This window comes from Oryza brachyantha, chromosome 1 (assembly GCF_000231095.2).
Source record: "Oryza brachyantha chromosome 1, ObraRS2, whole genome shotgun sequence".
NCBI classification, from domain to species: Eukaryota; Viridiplantae; Streptophyta; class Magnoliopsida; order Poales; family Poaceae; genus Oryza; species Oryza brachyantha.
In genome coordinates, this window is record NC_023163.2 from 631,380 (window position 1) to 653,802 (window position 22,423).

General features: G+C 42.3%; 3 protein-coding genes, 1 long non-coding RNA gene and 1 pseudogene across 8 annotated transcripts; 2 read left to right on the forward strand and 3 right to left on the reverse strand.

Moving 5' to 3' along the window:
- The first annotated feature begins 2,283 nt into the window (after positions 1 to 2,283).
- On the forward strand, positions 2,284 to 4,385 carry LOC102714589 (PR5-like receptor kinase). The gene has a single exon (XM_006643610.3). The coding sequence runs from the start codon at positions 2,353 to 2,355 to the stop codon at positions 4,312 to 4,314; it is 1,962 nt and encodes a 653-aa protein (XP_006643673.1). The 5' UTR covers positions 2,284 to 2,352; the 3' UTR covers positions 4,315 to 4,385.
- A 3,789-nt stretch (positions 4,386 to 8,174) lies between these two features.
- LOC102714863 (LEAF RUST 10 DISEASE-RESISTANCE LOCUS RECEPTOR-LIKE PROTEIN KINASE-like 2.1) lies at positions 8,175 to 13,311 on the reverse strand. 2 transcript variants are annotated; one of them, XM_040520916.1, is made up of 4 exons: positions 12,268 to 13,311; positions 11,965 to 12,131; positions 9,173 to 9,463; positions 8,175 to 9,106 (listed from the first exon to the last, which is right to left on the reverse strand). In XM_040520916.1, exons 1-4 carry the CDS (start codon positions 13,002 to 13,004, stop codon positions 8,355 to 8,357), a joined length of 1,947 nt encoding a protein of 648 aa, XP_040376850.1. In that variant the 5' UTR covers positions 13,005 to 13,311; the 3' UTR covers positions 8,175 to 8,354. The 2 variants fall into 2 exon arrangements, with proteins under 2 accessions (XP_040376850.1, XP_006643674.1); XM_006643611.3 differs by having other exon boundaries at positions 8,175 to 9,463.
- Positions 13,312 to 14,072: 761 nt separating this feature from the next.
- Positions 14,073 to 17,144, forward strand: LOC102715337 (annotated as a pseudogene). The gene is made up of 3 exons (XR_005811118.1): positions 14,073 to 14,853; positions 15,591 to 15,614; positions 15,834 to 17,144. The product of XR_005811118.1 is annotated as a rust resistance kinase Lr10-like (transcript).
- LOC102715147 lies at positions 14,267 to 17,650 on the reverse strand. 3 transcript variants are annotated; one of them, XR_005811121.1, is made up of 4 exons: positions 17,339 to 17,650; positions 17,139 to 17,246; positions 14,509 to 16,462; positions 14,267 to 14,335 (listed from the first exon to the last, which is right to left on the reverse strand). It is a non-coding gene; the product is annotated as an uncharacterized LOC102715147 (long non-coding RNA). The 3 variants fall into 3 exon arrangements; XR_005811119.1 differs by having other exon boundaries at positions 14,276 to 14,346; XR_005811122.1 differs by having other exon boundaries at positions 14,276 to 14,346; positions 17,139 to 17,267.
- A 737-nt stretch (positions 17,651 to 18,387) lies between these two features.
- LOC102720382 (LEAF RUST 10 DISEASE-RESISTANCE LOCUS RECEPTOR-LIKE PROTEIN KINASE-like 2.7) lies at positions 18,388 to 21,356 on the reverse strand. Its single transcript, XM_040522275.1, has 3 exons — positions 20,497 to 21,356; positions 20,140 to 20,366; positions 18,388 to 19,667 (listed from the first exon to the last, which is right to left on the reverse strand). The coding sequence occupies exons 1-3, from the start codon at positions 21,291 to 21,293 to the stop codon at positions 18,496 to 18,498; spliced, it is 2,196 nt and encodes a 731-aa protein (XP_040378209.1). The 5' UTR covers positions 21,294 to 21,356; the 3' UTR covers positions 18,388 to 18,495.
- Between the last annotated feature and the right edge of the window lie 1,067 nt (positions 21,357 to 22,423).

Below are 22,423 nucleotides of genomic sequence, written 5' to 3' on the forward strand. Positions count from 1 at the left end.
AAGCTTAGGAATCTATTCCACCTCCTGTTCTCAATGTCATAGTAAGAATTTTGAGCAATTTTATCGTTCTTGAGAAGGTATCAGCAATTTAAGCTTAGGAATCTTTTGAGCCTAATTAGTCTATGATTAGTCATAAGGGCATCACCAATGTTTACTACCCACTTTAGGAATAAGGGTGGGCCATGCGTCAGTAGGTATTAGTTGTTGTTATAGCCACAATGGTGAAAGAACAAAAGTAGGTAGTAAGTTGGACCCCACCATCACTAGCTTGAGAGAGAAAGATGAGAGAAATCATTTATTTATTTCTTATGACCAGGTAGTAAGCATATTATCTGGTATTAGTTAATTACCACTTTCACAATGTATATAATCTGGTAGTAGCAATATTTTATTTCTTACTATCCACTTTACCTATACATTGTGGATGCCCTAAGTGCTGCAATAACCAATATGTGCTAATAACGGATTAATTAGGCTCAAAAGATCCGCGCAGTTTATAGGCTAACCATAAAATTCGTTTTTTTATTTATGCCCAAAATTCCCTTTGAACATCCGATCAAACATCCAACATAATATTTCTTTTAAAATTTTTTGCTATCTAAACGGGCCCTAAGCGAATCTATTGGGCCCATTAAAGTCAGCCACGCTGTGTCGGGGCCCGGAATGAGACGACGAGTGGGCTGGTCTGCAATTTCACGAAAAGATGATTCCGCCCGCAATGCAATTCCAAAGTCCAAACACGTTACACGTGCTGAAATGAAAATTGCTGACAGCAAGCAGCAGCAATAAGCAGAGGAGTGAGCCTGGAGTGGACAGGACAGCGACATGCGTGAAATCGGAGCGTTTAGATCGAGAAAATTTTTTAAATAAAAATGTCATTAAATATTTATTCGGAGGTTAAGAAGGGTTTTCGAATACGATACGAACGAAAAAAACGAGGCGTTTGGTCAACCGAGACATTAAATTGCTGTAAGCTGTCCAAATCATTCACAGAGTTACAACCGAGACGTTTGGTCAGATACTCCACAGGTCGCCGCCGGTCAGGGACCAATGCACACTACTACTATCATGGGATGCACCTCCGTATGCGCCAGGCTTTTTTATATCCTTGAAAAATATCAAAAAATATCTTAAGATACTAAAAATTTTATTATAAAATTAAAATACTTTAAGATACTAAAATTTTACACTAAAAAATATGATACCTCAAAGTACTTTTTAAGGATGCTAAGAAAAACTCTAATGCTTAGCTTTTATCCTTATAAGATAAAAATTTAAATTTTTAATCTTAAATTTAACGTTGATTTTAAGTTTTTCAGTCTTACCTTTTAGATAAATATGAATATATATATATATATATATATATATAAATTTTATTCATAAATTATTTTCCGTTGCAAATATACCGCTCGAAAAAACAAAAAGAGGACCCCTATGGCTACCATCTCTATCTTAATTATAAGAGCAATTTTACCGTCATTAGTAAGTACCAAAATTTATATAGAAAAAAATAGTACCTTATGGTACCTTCTCGAGGACCTGATCTAATTATAAAGGATTTTAGCTATATATATGTATTGCCAAAATCCCTTACAGGCTAGATCAAAAATATTGCATTATAATTAAAGAGAGATTACCATTACCAAACAGTTACAGTGAAAGGGACATTTTATGTGCCCTCGTTTTGACGGCATGGTTGGCTAGTCAAAATTTGTCACGGATAGAGGGTATAAAAAGATCAGGAAAGCACTCAAGACTATGGGGCTGTTTAGTTCCAAAAATTTTCACCTAAAAACATCACATCGAATCTTTAGACACCTTAAGAGTATTAAATATAGATAAAATAAAAAATTAATTACATATTTATGTGAGAAATTATGAGACGAAATTTTTGAGCCTAGTTAGTACGTGATTAGCCATAAGTACTACAGTGTCAGTAACCCATATATGTTAATGATGGATTAATTAGGCTCAAAAGATTCGTCTCGCGGTTTATAGACCAGCCGTGAAATTGTTTTTTTTTATTCGTATCAAAAACTCGTACGACATCCGATCAAATGTTCGATGCGTCTCTTTTTCCAAAAAAAATTACCATCTAAACCTGGCCTATTTGCTGTTATTAGCAGGCTCTATGAAAATCAATATAACAGCAGGCAATATAACAGCAGGCTCTATGACGCCTGTGGAAAATCAATTGCGCCATATTAAATCAGTCACTCCATCATGCTAGGTCATTGACCGTTGACCGTTGAACGGTTCAACACGCAAACCGTGGAGAAGTTGTTCTACGACACATCGATCGATCAGCCAGCTGCTGTCTTGTTGTCCCTGGATCACTTGCAATCGAGACTCATGGCAGCGACGCCGAGAACGAGAGGCGCCACCGCTCTCCTGCCACTGCTCCTCCTCCTCGTTGCCGCCGCCAACAGTACCAGCCATGCCGCCACATTGAACATCACCAACCTATGCTCCTTCACCGTGTGGCCAGCCGCCGCGCCGGTGGGTGGCGGCGTGCGGCTCGACCCAGGCAAGTCGTGCCCGCTCGACGTGCCCGCGGGCACCGGCGCTGGCCGGGTGTGGCCGCGCACGGGCTGCAGGTTCGACGCCAACGGCAACGGGTCGTGCCAGACGGGCGACTGCGGCGGCGCGCTGTCCTGCAAGAGAAACGGCGATCCGCCTCTGACGCTCGCCGAGTTCTCCATCGGCCAGCTTAACAGCCAGGACTTCTTCGACATCTCCCTCGTCGACGGCTTCAACGTGCCCATGGACTTCCTCCCAGCGCCGGAGCCGAGACAGGCCGGAGCGCCGCGGTGCAGCAAGGGGCCGCACTGCCAGGCCAACGTCACGGCGCAGTGCCCCGACGAGCTCAAGGCGCCTGGAGGCTGCAACAGCGCGTGCAATGTGTTCAGGCAGGACAAGTACTGCTGCACTGGCAGCGGCAGCGGAAATGGCACCTGCGAGCCCACCACCTACTCCCTGTCCTTCGTGAGGATGTGCCCCGATGCCTACAGCTACTCCAGGGACGCTGATTCCAGCACCACCTTCACTTGCCCATCAGGGACCAACTACCAGATCATCTTCTGCCCTCCAGCTGATATGACTTCTTCGTCTCCGACTCCACCCAATCCACCCATTGCGATCGGTCCTCCAGGCATGGAATCCTCATCCAAAAGAGGAGGTAGGGTGGTTGCTGCCATCGTATCTTCTGTGATCGGCTCCACTGCAGCATTCGCCATTGTTATCGCTTACGTCATGATCAAACGAAGAACACGGCGGCATAGGGAGATGCAGGACGAGGAACAAGAGTTTGAGGAGCTGCCCCTTCAAGGAATGCCAAGAAGGTTCACATTTCAGAAGCTACAAGAAGCAACCGACCAATTCAGTCACAAGCTCGGTGAAGGTGGATTTGGGTCTGTTTTCATGGGAGATATTGGAGGTGAAAGAGTTGCTGTAAAACGCTTGGATCGAAGTGGTCAGGGAATGAGAGAATTTTTGGCAGAGGTTCAGACAATCGGCAGCATTCACCACATCAATCTAGTGAGGCTGGTTGGCTTCTGTGCAGAGAAATCACAAAGGCTTTTGGTTTATGAGTATATGCCCAAAGGATCCTTGGAAAGGTGGATCTATCACCAGCAAGGCATTGATTCTCCTGCTCTAGATTGGTGGACACGACACAAGATTATTACTCAAGTATCCAAGGGTCTCTCGTACCTTCATGAGGAGTGCACAAAGAGAATTGCTCACTTGGATGTAAAACCACAAAACATCCTCCTAGATGACAACTTCAATGCTAAAATTTCTGACTTTGGACTATGCAAGCTCATTGATCGAGATAAGAGCCAAGTGATTACCAGAATGAGAGGCACACCTGGCTATTTAGCTCCTGAATGGCTGACATCTCACATCACGGAAAAGGCTGATGTCTATAGCTTTGGCATCGTAGTCATGGAAATCATCAGTGGAAGAAAGAACCTTGACACTTCCAGGTCTGAACAGAGTAACCATCTAATTACCTTATTGCAAGAAAAAGTAAAGAGTGATCAGTTGGTAGATTTGATTGACAAGCACAGCAATGAAATGCAAGCACATGAGCAAGAAGTAATTGACATGATGAAACTGGCAATGTGGTGTTTGCAGATTGATTGCAAAAGAAGGCCTCAAATGTCTGAGGTTGTCAAAGTCTTGGAAGGTGCCATAAGTATCAACACTGACATAGACCATAACTTCGTCGCAACAAATCCAGTAAGCTTTGGTGTTACTGGAACTGCGGATTCAGATCCCCCTCTAGCCTCTGATGTATCAGGCCCCAGGTGAAAGAGGCCATTGTAATGGCATTATATCTTGCAATGATTTAAATTCTCGAATATTGCAAACTCTATTCAATCAACAACAGATAATAGCTCCAAAGTTGCTTTTGTTAAGCTTGCCTTTTAGCACAAATCTGATTCAGGTTCTAATAGATGAAACCCAGAGCATAATTCAAAATGGTTGTAGCTCTTCTAGATAAAGAAACCACAGACTGAAAGTTGAAAGCAAATTAGGAATTTTAGAGACAGGTGTTTTTATATTCCTTGAAATTTCCAGTCTGTTTCTATGGCATAGAAGGGATGAACATATGATCCCTAAGTTCAGAGGTACTAAAGTTGGATACGATTACAGGCTTGAATCAAATAAATTTCACGTGAGCAATTTTACGGTCCTTGAGAAGGTACCATAAGGTATTAAATTTTTAGAGTAAAATTTGTTACCTCACAGTACCTAGGTGCTAAAATTTTAGTACCTCATGTTACCTTCTCAAGGACTGACCGTAAAATTACTCATTTCACATATACATATTGGCACTTTGTGCTCTAAAGTGGAAAACGCAAATCAGTTCAATGTCTTGTAATTTCACATTTCAGAAGAAGTACGCCGTAGCTGCAGTGCTGTACTACAGAGAGGTACTATCTGAATGAGAATTCTTACCCAGATCGACTGATTTGACTCCATATACCGGTAAATCTGCAAGAAAGAATCATCCCCTATAGCTGAATCCACACGCAGAGTCTTGTCGTTAGGCACGACGAATGAACAGTCGAACTCCATGCTGGCGGGCGGATCTCCTCCCGGAGGTGGACCTCGTCGGAGCTTTCCGGCTTGAGATGCGGTGCGGCATCGGACTCGGCGGATGGGAACGCCGTCGCCAGCGGGCGGTGGTAGCCTTGGAAGGGGTTGGGCATGCTCTCAGTAGAGTACAGTATGATTAGGCCAAGGCCCACGGACGTTTGGCCCGGCCCACATATACTCAGGTGCAGCGAGCTTACTCGGCCCACATATACCCAACACGTTGCCGCCGCAAAATGGCTCGTAATCTCGTGATGGGCCGAGAGCTCCAGGACGAAGACATTCCAGCCCACTAGAACGGGCCTGCATCGTACTCTCAGCTACGACGTCATTTTTTTTTATGTTTATACTTAATGACCAAAATTTAAATTTTAAAATATAGATTTAGAGTTAACTTTTATTTTTTTTAAGTCTTTTTTAGATATCGAAGAACACATACATAAATATTTATTTACAAATTATTTTTAATCGTTCATAAGTTGTTTCTACTATGCTTAATCTTTTGGGGAATCGCTAAATGGCATGTGACAGAAAACGAACCTATTTTGAATCACCCGATTTGTTCGAAGATTTGTGCATCTAACTCTTCTCCAGCTCGGGTGAAGCCGGGGCAATCTTCGGCAATGGTAGGGCGAAAGTCTCAACTTTGTCGGTGGCGACGAAGGGATGGAGGAGGACAGCGGGCCAACATCGGAGACGGGTCGATGGGTGGGATTTCATTGATTATTGGAGGCTTTTTGCATCTGTGCGTTCTATGCCTCGCTTCACTCAAACAAACATAACCCCAGCATACAATGTAATGATGGTCAGCAGACATGGATAATTGCTAGAATACTGGATTACAGTTCCCACCTATAGCAACAGGCACTAAGGCTGTCCAAATCGATGATAAATTAATTTGATGATTTGACACTTTGTTAGTTATTAAATTATTTATGCCGATACTCATGAATATGATACATGGGAAAACGACAGTGACCTACAATGTCAAATAATTGAACCTCGATTTGTGGAGTGTCAAAAAAAAAATCAAATATCTCCCAAATCATTGCCCTTTTAGCAAAAAAAGGTCCATATACTACCTCCATACTTTAATAGACTATGATTTTGATATTTTTAGGACATATTTGACTATTTGTCTTATTCATAAAATTTATGTATTTATTATTTATTTTTGTTGGGATGAGATTTATTACTAAATATATTTTAATTATAACTTTAACTTTTACATATATATACACACACAATTTTTTAAATAAAACAATGATTGTAATAAAAAAACCAACGTTATTATCTATTAAAATTAAAATGCAGAGAGGAGAATGATATATAGCCATATCGGAGACTTGACCTTCGCTATCGGATGGAATTCCCCTGGCGTGCTTATGGGCGCACCACAGAAATGGGACGGCCGACACATTTGGCCAATGGTCACACATAACGCTAGCATCCAAATCAAAAGTTTATGATAAAAGAAAGCTTAGTTTCCTCTAGTTCACGTCAAAGAATTATCCTATCAGACAAGTTAGGCAGCTACCTGCTGCTCCTATCCACTTTACCCTCGAGAGTAGAGAGGCCAGGTCTCCGTTAGCCGTGGTAACCTCCTCTCCACCCGCACATGATTTTGGTATGCCGCGGTTTCGTCGTACGGAATTGACCCAAATTAAAAAAACATTAAGGAATTTTTAGAAAAAAATATATGACGTAGATATTGATTTGTAATGATGTTTGATAAAAAAATTTGATGAAAAAACTAAATTTACGAATGAATAAAAATCTAATACCGAAAAATGATTGGGTAAAATAAAAACGACATTGTTCACAGTTCAAAGCACCTATGAGTATGTATTTGATACATGAGGCACATATTTGAATGTTTGTAATACTTAGTTGACTATGTAGTTGATACTTGACACATGAGACATATTTCTATATTGCATTAGCTATTTGTGATGTCAAATAGCTAGTAATATTTTATTGTAAGCTTTTTGTTATTTTGTAGTATCCATACTAAGGTAAATTACATATGTAGTGATGTAGTCCATGTTTATAAACATATAATAGTTTTATACGTAACATTTGGTTGTAAGTATACTTGTGATACCAAAATTTGTTAATAATTTAGAAAAAGTCATGTCAAAATTTATTTTTTTTCTATAACATGTCCTATTCACAATTATAGCTACATACTATTTTTCTTGTATTTTTACAGATTTTTTGCAAAATTAATTTGCATCCAACTGTTAGGTTGCACTAACTGCGGTTTTCGGTTGAAACCACGTGTTTTGACCTGAAACCGCGCGGTAGCTACACGTTTTAAATTTAATTTTTTTATATTCAAATTTTTCACGATTTTCGTGGTGTCTACAGTTACCGTGCGGTAAGTGGAGCTCCACTGTACCGCGGCACGGACGAGACTGATGGTTTCAGGAACCCTGGTAAAGACTCCACTGCTCTAGGTCTACATGGTTCCACTGACATGAATGATACAGCATAGCGGATACTTCATCTGCCCTATAATGAGTTTTAGAGTTTTTTTAATATCCTTGAAAAATATCTTAAGATACTATATTTTTTAGCGTAAAAATTTAGTGTTGTATCTCAAGATACCAGAATTTTATACTAATTTTTTGATATATCAGGGTACTTTTTAAGGGTAGTAAAAAACCTTAAGTTCTAAAATCAAGTTTTTCATCAACCAACCTTTATACTATAATAAATATATTTCTCCGTCATCTTAACCAATTCTAATCATTCTCGCTTTTCACCTACATTATTTTCACAGCTAATAATAATTTTCATCTATTCATTTCTACTGTCCTTCCATCCCAGAGTAAAGTTATTTCTACTGTCCATATTTATTCTAAAAATAACTATTTCTTCACCTACCCACTCATCTCAACCATTCATAATCAATTTTTAATTTAATTCCTCCACCTACATCCCATTATTGATCAATTAGAATTTCTCTAATCATTTCTTCTACTTTCTTAATACATACGCACAACTTCGGAAATGCTTAACTTCTAATTCTAGAATGAAGGTAGTACTTTCTTAATACATGTGTCCATCTCCATAAATAGTTACATGTAGCAAATTTAAAAAAAAAATACAACATTTATCGTTTTAAATAAATAGTGCACAAGAAACATATAACTCTTTACAGTTATTTCTAGCTTCATCATTTTACAACCTACACAAGGTACTAGCAAGTAGCTACTAGCTGGTTTGCATCAAAGCACGCACAAGCTTCACTCATCCTCCTCTGAGATTTCAATTAGCTCAGAGGAGAAATGGTAGGAATCACCCACAGGAGGAATGAGTTCATCATCACAGAAGAATGGTCTTGGAGGCATCTGCAGGCCAACAATGTCACCTTCAAGCATCTCTATGACCATGCCCATTGTTGGCCGATCGTGAGATCTCATTTGGATGCAATGCAGCCCAACTATACACAGCTTCCTCTCTATCTCATGCATGTCAGATACAATAGCAAAAGTTGTCTCACCAACGCCCATTTGTTGCCCAAATAACTGGTCATACACCCATGATGGGTAGTAGGCCTGACTAGAGTTTTCAGCGTGCATGTTCGAGTTTCTTCTTCCTTCAGCCATCTCCAGCAGTAGCATTCCAAAGCTATAGACATCGGATTTGCTTGATATGACACCAAAGCTCCGAGATATCATCTCTGGAGCAATATAACCTATCGTTCCTCGTAAGGCGTTGAGCGGCACAAAACTGTTGTCCCTTGGGTACAGCTTGGCGAGGCCAAAATCAGCAACTTTTGGAACAAAGTTGTCATCAAGAAGGATGTTGTGTGGCTTGATGTCAAAGTGAAGTATCTGCATATCGCAACCACAATGAAGGTAGTTGATCCCCCTGGCAATGCCCAAAGAAATCTCATTGAGCTTGTCCCATGAGAAGCTTCTCTCTGAAGAGAAAATGTACTTGTCCAGCGATCCCCGTGGCATGAACTCGTAGACAAGTGACCTCCTCATTTCCTCTGAAAAAAAACCAACAAGATGAACCACATTGACATGGTGAATCGTACCGATGGTGGAGACCTCACTGATGAACTCTTCACCGTTGCAGTTGGAGTTTCCTAGAACCTTGACGGCCACATGGACATTGCCAGGGAGAAGAACACCTTTGTATACAGAGCCATAGCCTCCTTGGCCGAGCTTCTCCCCAAAGTGACCTGTGATTGCAACAAGGTCGGTGTAGGCATACCTTGTTGGACCAATCATCAACTGCATCCGAAGAAACTTCTCCACTGCGTCAGTTGTTATCTTGATCTTCCAATACTTGTGCGCTAGGAAGGTTAATATTACCAGGGGCGCTAAAATGAACCTGCAAAATACTGCATAACAAACAGGAGTAAGTTTGTGCATATGTGACACTACTCTAGGGAGAATATGCTTAAGATTTAAAAGGTGCCATGATGCAACTAATGTTAGCAACATGGACGACACATTGCGAGTATATGGTCGTAAAATAACAATTGTAGTAATGAGGATCCTTTGTACTTTAAGTATACATGGTTATTACCGCAAGAAGCTCAAGGACACTCGTGCCGCTAGGGGTGGAAATGAGCCAACCCGAGCTTTGGCTCGGCTCGGCTCATGAAAGCTTGGTCAAGGACATGCTTGGCTTGGCTCGACTTGATAAAGAAAACAAGCAAAAAAGGCAGCTCGAGCCAGCTTGGTCAGGGATACCGATGACGTGTGGGGTGTCGAGATCGAGCGGCAATGGGAAGGAAAGTTGTAGCTGGTGCAGCCGCACAAGGAAGGGAGGCGGCACCGCGGCGGCCGGCTACGTGGGAAGCCAGGAAGGGAGGAGATTTTCTCATGTGTGAGCGCATAATAGGTTAGGGTTTCTCTCTTTCTCATAGGCCAGACAACTTGTTAATGGGCCAGGTTAGTTTTTCCATAGCTCGACAAGCCTACCGAGAGGCTTGCGAGCCAGCTCGGACTTGGCTTGATTTGCAAACAAGCTGTGAAGGCAGCTTAGGCTCGGCTCGTTTAATTTTCGAGTCGAGCTAAGCTTCGCGAGCACAAGCCAAGCTCGAAAGCTCGAGCTTTTTGTCCACCTCTACGTGCCACTCACCCCCAGGATGACACAGGCGGTGGCACGCCCGCCGGTCACACCTCTTCTTCCACCTCCCTCTAGTCTTGCCACCGCTCGAGCGGCCGCCGGCAAAACTGGTCGTCCTCTAGGACGGTGGAAGCGGGGCCATCTCTCCTCTCCGCTCGTGCCCTCCGTCAAGGGTGTGCTGGGACCAAGCAGAGGCAAACGCGGCGAAACGGACACTGGCGGCTAGGGCTGGATCCGGTGCCCCTATGCCTAGATCTATGCTTCAGTTGACGGAGTGACCATGGAGGAGGCTGTGAGGGCTGCGACAACTGGTCAGGTCGACATGGAGTTCACGCCACTTGGCCGTAGGTGCGTGGTGTTGCACACGTGGCCATGCCGTGGCCACGGAGGGGCATGTGACATGGCAATCACAGGGCGGCTGCAGTGCTGCATATGGCAGTGACACTGTCTACGCGACCAGCGGTGCGGGCACCGGTGCCCACGTGTAGGGCCGGCGTGGTTGTGTTTCGTGGCGGGGGTAGCTGGATCTGTGGTCAACGTGCCTGGATATGGTTGTCCTACAGCTGGTCGGCAGGATGGTGACGGTGTTTTGCTAGCGGCGGGCTCTACGACACGGGGGTGCCATCACAAGGGTGTGAAGATGGATGTACTGCGGCTTTCGTTGGCATGGAGCAGGAATAGGACAGGTGTCCACGGCGGTCCATCTTCCTTACTGTCGCCCGGGCTCTCTCCCTCTTTTTAGATTTCCTCCCTTCTATGGTCGGACCTTGCTCTGGTCCTGGGAACTTTCAAGGGCAGGTTGGTGCTCCGGCTTGCGCCAAGAGATGGCAGCGGTTTGTTGGCGTTTCGAGGGTGGCCATGGGCCCGTCTTTGCCATATGTTTGGTTGATGTCTGATTGCTTATGAGGTGACTCAGATTGTTCTTTGGGCATCAATGTGAATGATGCTTTTATGGATGGTGCGGAGATGTTAGCGGAAGCCTTGTCGTGCCTTTGGTTGGCTTGACAGCTGCGATGCCTATGGGTGTCGTTTCCCTCCTTGGAGGCATTGTCTTGGTGTTCTCTCTCATTCACCATAATTCCCTTGGTGAAAACCTTGATTCGACCTTCAGACGAGCGGCGGCGGTGTTCTACGTCGTATCCTTCTTGGGGACGTTGCTTTTAGGAAGCTATTTTGTGCATCGACAACCATTGACAATCTATTTCAGTTATTTAGCCTTCTTGCCTTGTTGTTCGGCAAGTCATTAGTCTTCTTGGACCCACTTCGTTCTTGCGGTGAGAAACTTGCTCCTTGGTGTTTTTCTCAGTGAAGTCAAAGCTGCTTGTTGATGGGGTGCGTCGATGCTTGTATGCAATCTCTTCCTAGGGGTTTTGGTGCTAGCCGTGTGAAGGAAGTGGCTTTTTGGTGGGTTGGCTGATTTCTATTGTAGGTTGTTGAAGCTGCTATTCATTTTGTCAGCATGTTGGCAACAATATCATTGTGGTTGTGAAGTCAACACTACTGGGTCGCTTGGGAGGCTAGCTCATCAACGATAACACCTCTTTTGCGATGTTCGAGCTATTTGTGTTGTTTTGTGTTTAGCTTGGCTGCGGCGTCTTATGTTGGGCTTCGCTATTGTGGTTGGTTGTGTAGTTACGTCTAGCTCACGTCTTCTGTGTGGAGGTTTTAGCCGGTTTTCCAATAAAATAGGTGAATTCTCTTTTTCTTAACATAAAAGCGGAACAATTCCGCCTCAGTTTTTTTTTTAAAGTATACATGGTTATTTACCAGCAATCCACTTCCAAATCCACATGGCCAATGTTGATAATTCCAAGAACACTCGGGCAGCTTTAGTCGATCTAGATCGAGGATCAAATACGCAGGGCCAGAAACCAAAGTCAAGCATCACCGTGTGGACAATCCAGGCAGGCTTCGATCGTTCCTCACGGATATATCTGCAGAGATCATGTCAAGTGAGCTTAACGACAGTTTTTTTAATAGATAATTAATTAAGAGGCATGCATCCATATGCATATATTGGGTGGTATCAAGAGAACAAATGCAAACATGCACAGGATGTCGCAAACTCACTGAAATGACTCTGCCATGCAGTCCTTAACCGAGCTGGAGCTGAAAGGATGAATTGTGTAAGGAAACCGAATAGCGAATCCACCTGTCATTAGTTTGATAACATCCGCATAGCTTGCATTCTCTTTACCCAAAGCCAAAGGAGTCATGGCCAAGTACCCGCAGGAAGGCTCAAGACTGTGCATATATTGAGAGTACCGTCCAGTTAGCACGTAAACGAAGGAGCTGCTGCTGCTGCAAGCGACAGGCATGTACTGCATCTCACTGTTGGTTACTTCCCTCGAACAAGTCACAAAAACAGCAGCGGAAGTTCCCCAATGATAAGATGGCATCAGCTCGACTTTGTGGCTGCGGCTTGAGTCTTCTTCAAGCGACTCGTAATAATCAAGATTGCGTTTCCAGCGAGGAAGAGGGCAAGTGTTATGTGAATCCAACATGTTGGCGTCGACGACCCAGAAAGTTTGATCCGTGTAGTTGATGCTCTTCACCAAGTATGTCCCGCTGTCGATCTGAATGGTAGCCTTGCCATCGCCGCAAGTCAGCTCGTAAGATGCGACGCCGCACTCCGGCGGGTCACCTCGCCGGCGGAACGGCGGCGATACGTCGCTGAGATGGCCGCATGCGAACGGAGGGCAAGTAGGACGATGATGGTGCCGCCCACCTGCATCTGGGACAAGCAAACACAAGACATAAATGGCTTGAAGCGCAGTTGAGCGACAGAATGAACCAGGAGTCGCCATGGCAGCTAGCTCGCAGAGCCGGAGTATGAAGCAATTAATTAGCTAGTAATAGTAAGCAGAGCAGTTCATCATGGACCTAGGTGAGCGCTATGTTGACTTGGAATTCCTTGTGAACGAGAGACAAGTTACACTCAAAAGCCAGTAATCACCCATCACCACAGACCCTGGACCTACATGACTGTGAAGTTGTTGACTTGGAAATTGGAATTCCTTGTTAACGAGAGACAAGTTACACTCAAAACCAGTAATCACCCATCACCAGAGACGCCTAACCTACATGAGTGTGATGTTGTTGGCTTGGAATTCCTTGTGAACGAGAGACAAGTTACCCTCAAAAGCCAGCAATCACCCATCACCACACACCCAGCCTTATCAATATTTTCTTGAGAAGGGTGTGGTGGCCCAGCACCAATACTTTTTTTCTTGTTGAGAAGTGTATTTCTTTACCTGGTTTCTATATCCAATTAATCCAATTAGATATATATAGGCATTTGTCTTATAATTTTTTTTGAGATGAATATTTTTTGGTATTTTTTTACCCAACCTTTGTGTCCAATCGAATGTATGCAATCTTTTTAACCAGAACTTAGCCACTCAAATAACCCAATATGAAAGAATATTTGAACTTATAACTTTACGGTAATACTCAGGTCATTATAACCACTATATTACATATCTTTTCGTCTTATCAAATCTCCACTACCCAATCTTATCAAATACTCTTTTCGTTTCAGGTTTCGAGATGCTTTAAGTTTCTCTAGATTTATCTATGAATATATATATATATATGTGTGTGTTTAGATCTATTAGTATCCATATAAATTTAGAAAAATCAAAACATCTTATAACCTAAAACAGAGACAATATATAGTTTTCTCCCATGTAGTTTGGCGTAAACGATTTTACTGGACCGTACTATTACAAACATGATTAATTGTAGAAAACGAAGGCATACACAGAGTAGAAAGGTCTCCAAAACTCCCAAGCAATAGAACGTACCCCACAAGTACAGTATAAATCCTCCCTAGGGATAATAGCAAAATAAGTGATCATCTTCATCTGCCTTCATCTCCATTACACTCCATGGACTTGCCGAAACTTCTCTCCACAACACTCCTGCTCTGTCTTCTCAGCTACCAGTACTATGTCGCTGCAGCATGGGATGATGAAGACTTCTTCAAGACTTGCTCATCGCAGAGGTGCAGCAAGCATGGACCAGAGATCAGGTTCCCGTTCCGGCTCTCCACACAACCTCCATCATGCGGCGCACCTGGCTTGAACTTATCATGCTCTGGACAGGACACCATCCTCGATCACCCAGTTCTTGGCCCCTGCAAAGTGACTGCAATAAGTTACAGATATGCTTTCATAAACGTTATCCCACCTGTAGATTCCTCGCCTCACTGCCCACTTCAGAATCTCATGTCGAAAAATCAATCAACTTCTGTGTACGAACTTAATACCGATGGAGCTAGCCTTGTAGTTTGTTCAAGAGATCCCATACCTGCAAATCGATACACCGACATAGTTGGCCCAATATCTTGCCTCAGCCTCAATAACAACCAGTCCTGGTATTTGGCTGATCCCTATACATACATGTCCGTTCTTCCCTTGGGCTGCACAGTTGTTTCTAAAGACATCCCGATGCCCTATAGTTATGATAAAATAGGGAGCATAAACTGGGACATCTCAAATTTCAAGGAAGCAGCAAATAGAGTCATCAGCAATGGTGAGACAGTATTCATGTGGTACTCTAGTAACATTACTAGAATTTGTCAACAATGTGAACGAGAAGGCCGACCCTGTGGTTTCAGTTCACAAAGTGCTCAAGCATTCTGCCATCATCATGGTATTTTTCTCTTTTTGGAGCAGAAATCCCATATCATTATGGTTACTTGTTTCATTTTGGAATAGCGCACAATATTTTTTGCATCATGGTATTTTTCTCTTTTTTGGAGCATACCATTATGGTGACTTTTTTCATTTTGGAATAGCATTCCATTTTTCCCTATTTCTCAATATATTAGTTATCTAATCTTCTATGACCTATATTCTAATATTCTAATATGATATAACCCTGTTTTCTGTATTTCAGCAAAAAATAAAAGAAAAAAAAAAGAACATTAGTACAATCCACATTTGACGGACCTGAATTTATGTGACAATTCCAATAACTTATAAGAAAGGTTGAAAGTTATGCTTTTCAGTGTTAATACAATAGGCCTTGCTGTTAAAAGACTGTACCAGTATTATGTAGACTATGAGCAGAGGGATTGTATGGCACCAACAGAGTAGAGGCCAGAACATTTTTGCTTTGGAGTGATGCAAGATCAGTGCATTAGATATCTCCGTCCTGCTGGATAATTTAAATTATAGCATTTACCTTTTATGGTTGGTTAAGGAAAGAATCATCACTCCTGTCCTATTCCCTTTTATGACTATAATCATTTAGGTTCTAAAATTTGATACAAGCCATATAAACATCTGGAATCAGTTTCTTTTTCTATTTTTCAAAAACTATATTATTCTTTTTATATACAAGTCATTGACTCATGGGAATACTAATTCTCTTCTTTCTACATGCAGGACTGCACGTCACCCTTGTTGCAGGTAATGAAATAACTCAGTCTTTTGCTCATTCTGCATGAAATTTCAATTAAATGCCAGGCCCATATATATACTCTCAACAAAGAGCATGCATATATTTTTTTCATCCAAATAAGAGATGCCATGATTATCTTAAAAAGATAATAAAGAAACACATAGGGACAGTAAATTATGGAATCATGTATTCTCCAAATGCAAGTAGCTAACTTCGTTTTTTATCAGCTACGTCATCTGTAGCCACGTTTGTAGTTCTTTCATTAGTTGTGGCAACTGTCCTCTACATCTCCTTGAAGTCAAGGTACGACGAAGAGATACATTTGAAAGTTGAAATGTTCCTCAAAACATATGGTACATCAAAACCCACAAGGTACACTTTCTCTGAAGTTAAAAAAATAGCGAGACGATTCAAGGATAAACTAGGACATGGTGGATTTGGAAGTGTATATAAAGGTGAGCTACCAAATGGAGTTCCTGTGGCAATAAAAATGCTAGACCACTCCACAGGAGAGGGTGAAGAATTCATCAATGAAGTTGCAACCATTGGGAGAATCCACCATGCAAACATTGTCCGTCTCCTAGGCTTTTGCTCTGAAGGAACACGTCGGGCTTTAATTTATGAATTCATGCCCAATGAATCATTGGAGAAATATATATTTCCACATAGTCCTAGTACATCAGCAGAACTCCTAGTACCGAATAAAATGCTCGATATTGCTTTAGGCATCGCCCGAGGAATGGAGTACCTGCACCAAGGGTGTAATCAACGCATCCTCCATTTTGACATCAAGCCTCACAACATATTGCTGGACTTCAGCTTCAATCCAAAGATTTCAGACTTTGGGCTTGCAAAGCTGTGTGCAAGAGATCAAAGCATTGTCACACTGACTGCAGCCAGGGGCACCATGGGCTATATTGCACCAGAACTATATTCACGGAATTTTGGAGCAATATCATACAAGTCAGATGTTTACAGTTTCGGTATGCTGGTGTTAGAAATGGTGAGTGGGAGGAGAAACTCAGACCCAACCATTGAGAACCAAAATGAGTTCTACTTTCCTGAATGGATATATGATAGAGTAATCAATGAGCAGGATCTGGTGCTTACAATGGAGACAACACAAAAGGAGAAAGAAATGGTGAGACAGCTAGCAATTGTGGCGCTATGGTGCATTCAGTGGAACCCAAAAAACCGTCCATCAATGACAAAAGTGGTAAACATGTTAACGGGGAGGTTGCAGAATCTACAAGTTCCCCCTAAACCCTTTATTTCGTCTGAAAATCATCTCGTGATGTAAATGATGGAAACGCAAATTCCATGGCTTGGTACATTAGTGAGCGATATGCTTAATCCAAGTATTGAATAATTTTCTTACTGATCCATAGCTTGTACGCATAACTCATGGTGTAATTCAACTATATTTTGTAGTCCAACATATGGTATATGTATTCATATAATTGTAACAGTCCTCAATATATCCTGTGGAATCGATTTGTAATGTGATAGTTAAAAGATGCAAACTTAATTACCTTATTAAGTCGATTGCTGCCAGTCCACTAATCTTCCTCCCTGAACATCCCATTACAATATTGCTGCCTTTTCATACCTATTCCATCCCACAATAGGTTCCTGCAGCGCTGGCAACACATCTCCCAGTACTGAAAACCTTATAGGAATGAGAAAAAAAAAAAGCAACTTAACAAAAGTAGCGGCAGAGCAAAGGGGTTACCACTTTCCGAAGGCAGCGAACATCCGCAGGAGGTTCCGGGCATGTAGTCTAGAACCCGGGAGGCGGAAAGATGATTAAACATGGTTAGGGCTTGTATAGATTTCGACCAGTTGTTGCCGTCAGCCGGGCCATTGAGGATCGAGGACGACAAGGGCTACGTCGAGGGCAAAATGGCGGACGGAGTGGAGGCGGAAGCGGAGGCGGCTCGCGAAATGGCAGACTGCCGCCGGCCGCCGCCGCGTTAACCGGAGGAGCTCGCCGGGGACTGGGAGTGTGTGGGCAAAACCGGATGACGAGGCAGAAGGCAAAAGGGGCTTTGGTCACAGGTTGGATGGTCCATCTAATCCTGCGGCCCACTAAAACACCATCTTCACGGTGCCTTAATGAGTATTGAGTATACAGACCCTCTAATGCGTCTACAATTCATAACTAAAACTGAATTTTTAAAATTATTCTAAAAGCATATTTTTAATAGGTTCATAAGTCTAGGCTTATTTACGCATGCATAAAATTAACTCTCTCGTATCTTTGATTTGGGGCAAACATATGTATTCCTAATTCAGGTCATTCGATTTGGGGTTTTTTTTAAGAAGTGTATAACTTTTATGTCTCATATTTTTTTGGATGAATCTAATATAGGATTTTGAGGAGCAAAGTATTAGCACTCTCTTGATACGCTCTAACCGAATCTTGGGGCCAACATATACCCACTCTGTCTACCATTAGTTCCAAAATATGTTTCTTCTGTGTAGTGCAGTGTGAGGTTAAGAAAATTCCTAACGATGATGATTTCAGGTTACTGATTCCATTTCCAATTATTGTATTTAATTATATTTAGGATTGTTTAAAATGATTTCATTTTATTTATTTATGTTTACTTCTTTTTTTTTGGGCGGAGCACAGGTTGTTGCTCTATACCTTAGTGCTAGTTATATCTAAATTACATGCCAGCTATATTATAATTATATATACAAGTTAAATTATAATTAAATAATGATTATGCTATAGTTATATTCATTTGATTTTAGTAAACAAAATCACATGGCGGATTCATAGCAAAACCAAAAAAAAAAAAGTAGCAGCTGCCTTAGCTATATTACAAACACTAGCTTAACTCATACACGAAAATTAATTAAGTAACCATTATTTTGTGAACACTAATTTCTAGCTTCATTTCCATCCATCATCAAACTAGCAAATTCAGTTATTTCATCATCCTCTTCTGATATCGCAGTCAGCCCGGAAGAGTGAAGGTAAGAATCCATCACAGACGGAGGCGGCATGAAGTCTCCATCACAGAAGAATGGCCTAGGAGGCACTTGTAGCACATTGACGTCCCCTTCGAGCATCTCGATGGCCTCACTCATCGTCGGCCGATCGTGTGATTTCATCTGAATGCACCACAGCCCAACAAGGCACAGCTTCCTCTCCAGCACATGCATCTCAACAGCACTAGATATCTCATCATCAGCTTGTTGTTGATCAGCTATCAGTCGGCCATACGCCCATGATGGGTAATACGCTTGGCTAGCATTTGAGTTTGCATTTGGGTCTGCGTTCCTTCTCCCTCCAGCCATCTCGAGCAGCAGCATACCAAAGCTGTAAACATCAGACTTGCTCGATATGACACCAAAGCTCCGTGACACCATCTCCAGAGCTATATAGCCCACTGTTCCTCGCAAAGCCCTATCCGACACGAAGCTCTTGTCCTTCGGGTATAGCTTCGCGAGGCCGAAATCGGCGACCTTTGGAATGAAATTGTCACCGAGGAGAATGTTGTGTGGCTTAATGTCAAAGTGCAGAATCTGCATATCACACCCTTGGTGCAGGTAGTTGATCCCCTTGGCAATGCCCAGAGCAATCTCGTTGAGCTTGTCCCATGAGAAGCTCCTCCTCTCTGACGAGAAGATGTACTTGTCCAGAGACCCTCTAGGCATGTACTCATAGACCAAGGCTCTTCTCATCTCCTCAGAGCAGAATCCCACAAGACGCACCACGTTGATGTGGTGGATCCTGCCTATGGTGGCAACCTCACTGATGAAGTCTTCTCCGTTGCAGTTGGAAGTGCCATCCAACATCTTGATGGCGATGTGGACGTTACCAGGGAGAAGCACACCCTTGTATACGGACCCATATCCTCCTTGGCCCAGCTTGTCTCTGAAATGGCTCGTCATTGCTACGATGTCCGTGTAGGCATACCTTGTCGGGCCAAGCGTCTGTTGCATTTGAAGGAATTTTTCAACTGCGTCGATTGTTATCCTTGTTTTCCAATACTTGCGAGCAAGGAAGATCATCACGGCCAATGGTGCCAACAAAAACCTGCATAGCACTGCAACGAAAAGGAAGGCTAATGAATTTACAGTGCATGCAATATGTGGTGTGGCCAGCTATATATATTATTAGCAATTTTATAGTCCTTAAGAAGGTATCAGGAGAAATTAAAAATTTAGTGTAAAATTGGGTACTTAGATACTAGATACGAGGAGATACTAAATTTTACGAGATTTGCTTCGGTCCAACAAAAAGTACCTTGAGGTACCGGTACCTCACGGTACTAAATTGTTTTTTACCATTGGATCTAACTGAGCAGGATAGGCATTGTTAGATCCAACGATCAGAAACGATTTGGTACCATGAGGTACCGATACTTCGAGGTACTTTTTGTTGGACTAAAATAAATCTCAAATTTTACACTAAAATTTTGATACCTCTCGGTACCTACTTAACGACCATAAAATCGCTCATATATGATGGTGTAGATTGCAGAACTAAGGGGGAAATTAAGTTTGTAAGTTAATTACCAGCAATCCACTTGACAAGACACAAGCTATATAGTATGAAGAGCTTATGATAAAGTGAATTATCAACGCCACGGATCAAGTCCGTAATGGCATGGGGTATGTCGTTGTAATATGATCTGGCTAGGCCGATTGTGCATCCCCAGAAACGGAGGTCGATGGAAAGGATGTCCACAATCCGGTCTTTGGTGCCTGTGCTGGGTAGTGGTTGGTCTTGATGATCGGCTAAGCTGCAAGACATTATATATACTACCATGAATAAATCAATGGGAATTACATTGAACTGGATTAAAAAGGAAAACGTACGTATGAGTGTATGACGACTACTAGTAGCAGTCTCTTTTCGAAATAAGGTCCTACCTGACAGCCTCGTTCAGGCATTCTTTGATGAGGCCAAACCAAGTAGTCCAAGGTCCTCCATCTGTAGGAAATTGGATAGCAAATCCAGCCATGATGAGTCTTACAAAATCTGCATAAGTTGCGTCTCTGTCCATGTACTGATCACTCACAGGAACCGTGGCCAAGTATCCACAAGGAGGTTCAATGAATTCAATCGACGGGGAATTAGCATTCAGTGCAACATAAGGTGAGGTACCACGCATGTGAACGAGCAAGGAAGGAATCGTGGCCATATAAACGAAGGAAGAAGACGTGGTCAGGCAATTCACGGGACGGTAAATACTACTGTTCGTGCTTAGTTTCTGCGAACAATTGACAAAGATAACCCACTGAGTGCTATCGCGGACCAAGTACCAGCTGTCGTGTGACCCTCGGATCCCTCGGATAAAAGGGAGCTGGTCGGAGCGAGGAAGAGGGCAGCTGCTGTTGCCGGCCGCATCCTGCTGCAGGCCGGCGTCGACGACCCAGAAGACGGAGGCAGTGTAGTTGATGCTGGTGACATGGTATGTCCCCGTGTTGATCCGGATGGTGGCCTTGCCGGCGCTGCTGCTGCAGTCTAGCTCGTACGCCCGGACGCCGCACCGGCGAGGGTCGCCTCGCCGGCGAAAGGGATACGACACGTTCTGGAGATGGCCGCAGGAGAAAGGAGCGCAGGCGTCGTCCTTGCCATGTTGCCGGCCATGGACCCGCTCTGCATCTGCTACCACAAGTGCGAGCACACACAAGACGGTCGACAAAGCAGTGGTTTGCATTTGCATCTGCTACTTTTGTTGCTCGGCTCCTACGCACGTATACGCTGAAGATCGATCAGCTAGCTACTTTAAGGTGTGTTCTCCTGCGAATGATAAAAGGTTTTCTATTCTTAAGTAGAAATTCTACTTTAGAAATATAAAGCTAATGAATTTTTGTATATAAATATTTTTTTAAAAAAACACACCGTTGGATAGGTTAGAAAGTGTACACGTAAAAATCCATAAAAATATGCCCATTACATAGTATCGGATACAATATTAGGTTGACCCTGGTTGTGTTATTTTAATGATAAAATAAAAGATTATCTAGTTCTTTAATAGCTTTTAATGGTGTAAAAGATATAATTAACTATTATAAAGTTAAAATTTTTATTGAAATATGAGACGATAAATTTATATATTAAAGTTTTTTTTAAAGCACATATTTAGATTCTTGGCCTAAAATCTTGAAGACGTGCAAGTAAAAATTACAAAAGTTATGATTGTGGCCGCGTTTGGTTGGAGGGGGTGGGTTAGTTATCCGGTGCGAAAAACGTAATAATAGATTAATGCATGATTAATTAATTATTAAAAAATATAAAATATATTAATATGATTTTTTAAATATTTTTTTTATTAAAAATTTTTATAAAAAATACATTGTTTAGCAGTTTGGTAAACGTGCGCACGAAAAATGGTTGCCTCCAGTCCAGAATTCCAGATCAGGTGGCCGAAGACAACAGTAATGGCTCAGTACTGAAAAATGGAGATGATAAACTACGCGCATGTTGCAAACTTTTGACTGTGTACACGCCAAAAAAAAAATGAAAAAGGCTCGCGCGTGGCATTTCTGTGTACAAAAGGACTAAATTTCTACACGGAAATTAACTTTAGCGGCCGTTTTCATTGTATGATATGTTAATCGCTAGTGACATTGGACATGAGTGGACTTGAGCAAGTCTACCCGTCTACGATCCACGTCAGGCCTGGCTGGCCAGATTTTTCGAAGAGATAATCTATTATGGCAGCGTTATTTTTTTAAGTTTTGTTTACGTGTAAGTTTCCCGAATAGGTTTGTTTTTTCTAAAAAATATCTAGAAATTAATCATTTACTTTTATAGAGTATATTTTAAGTAGTTAAATTTATCGTTTATATT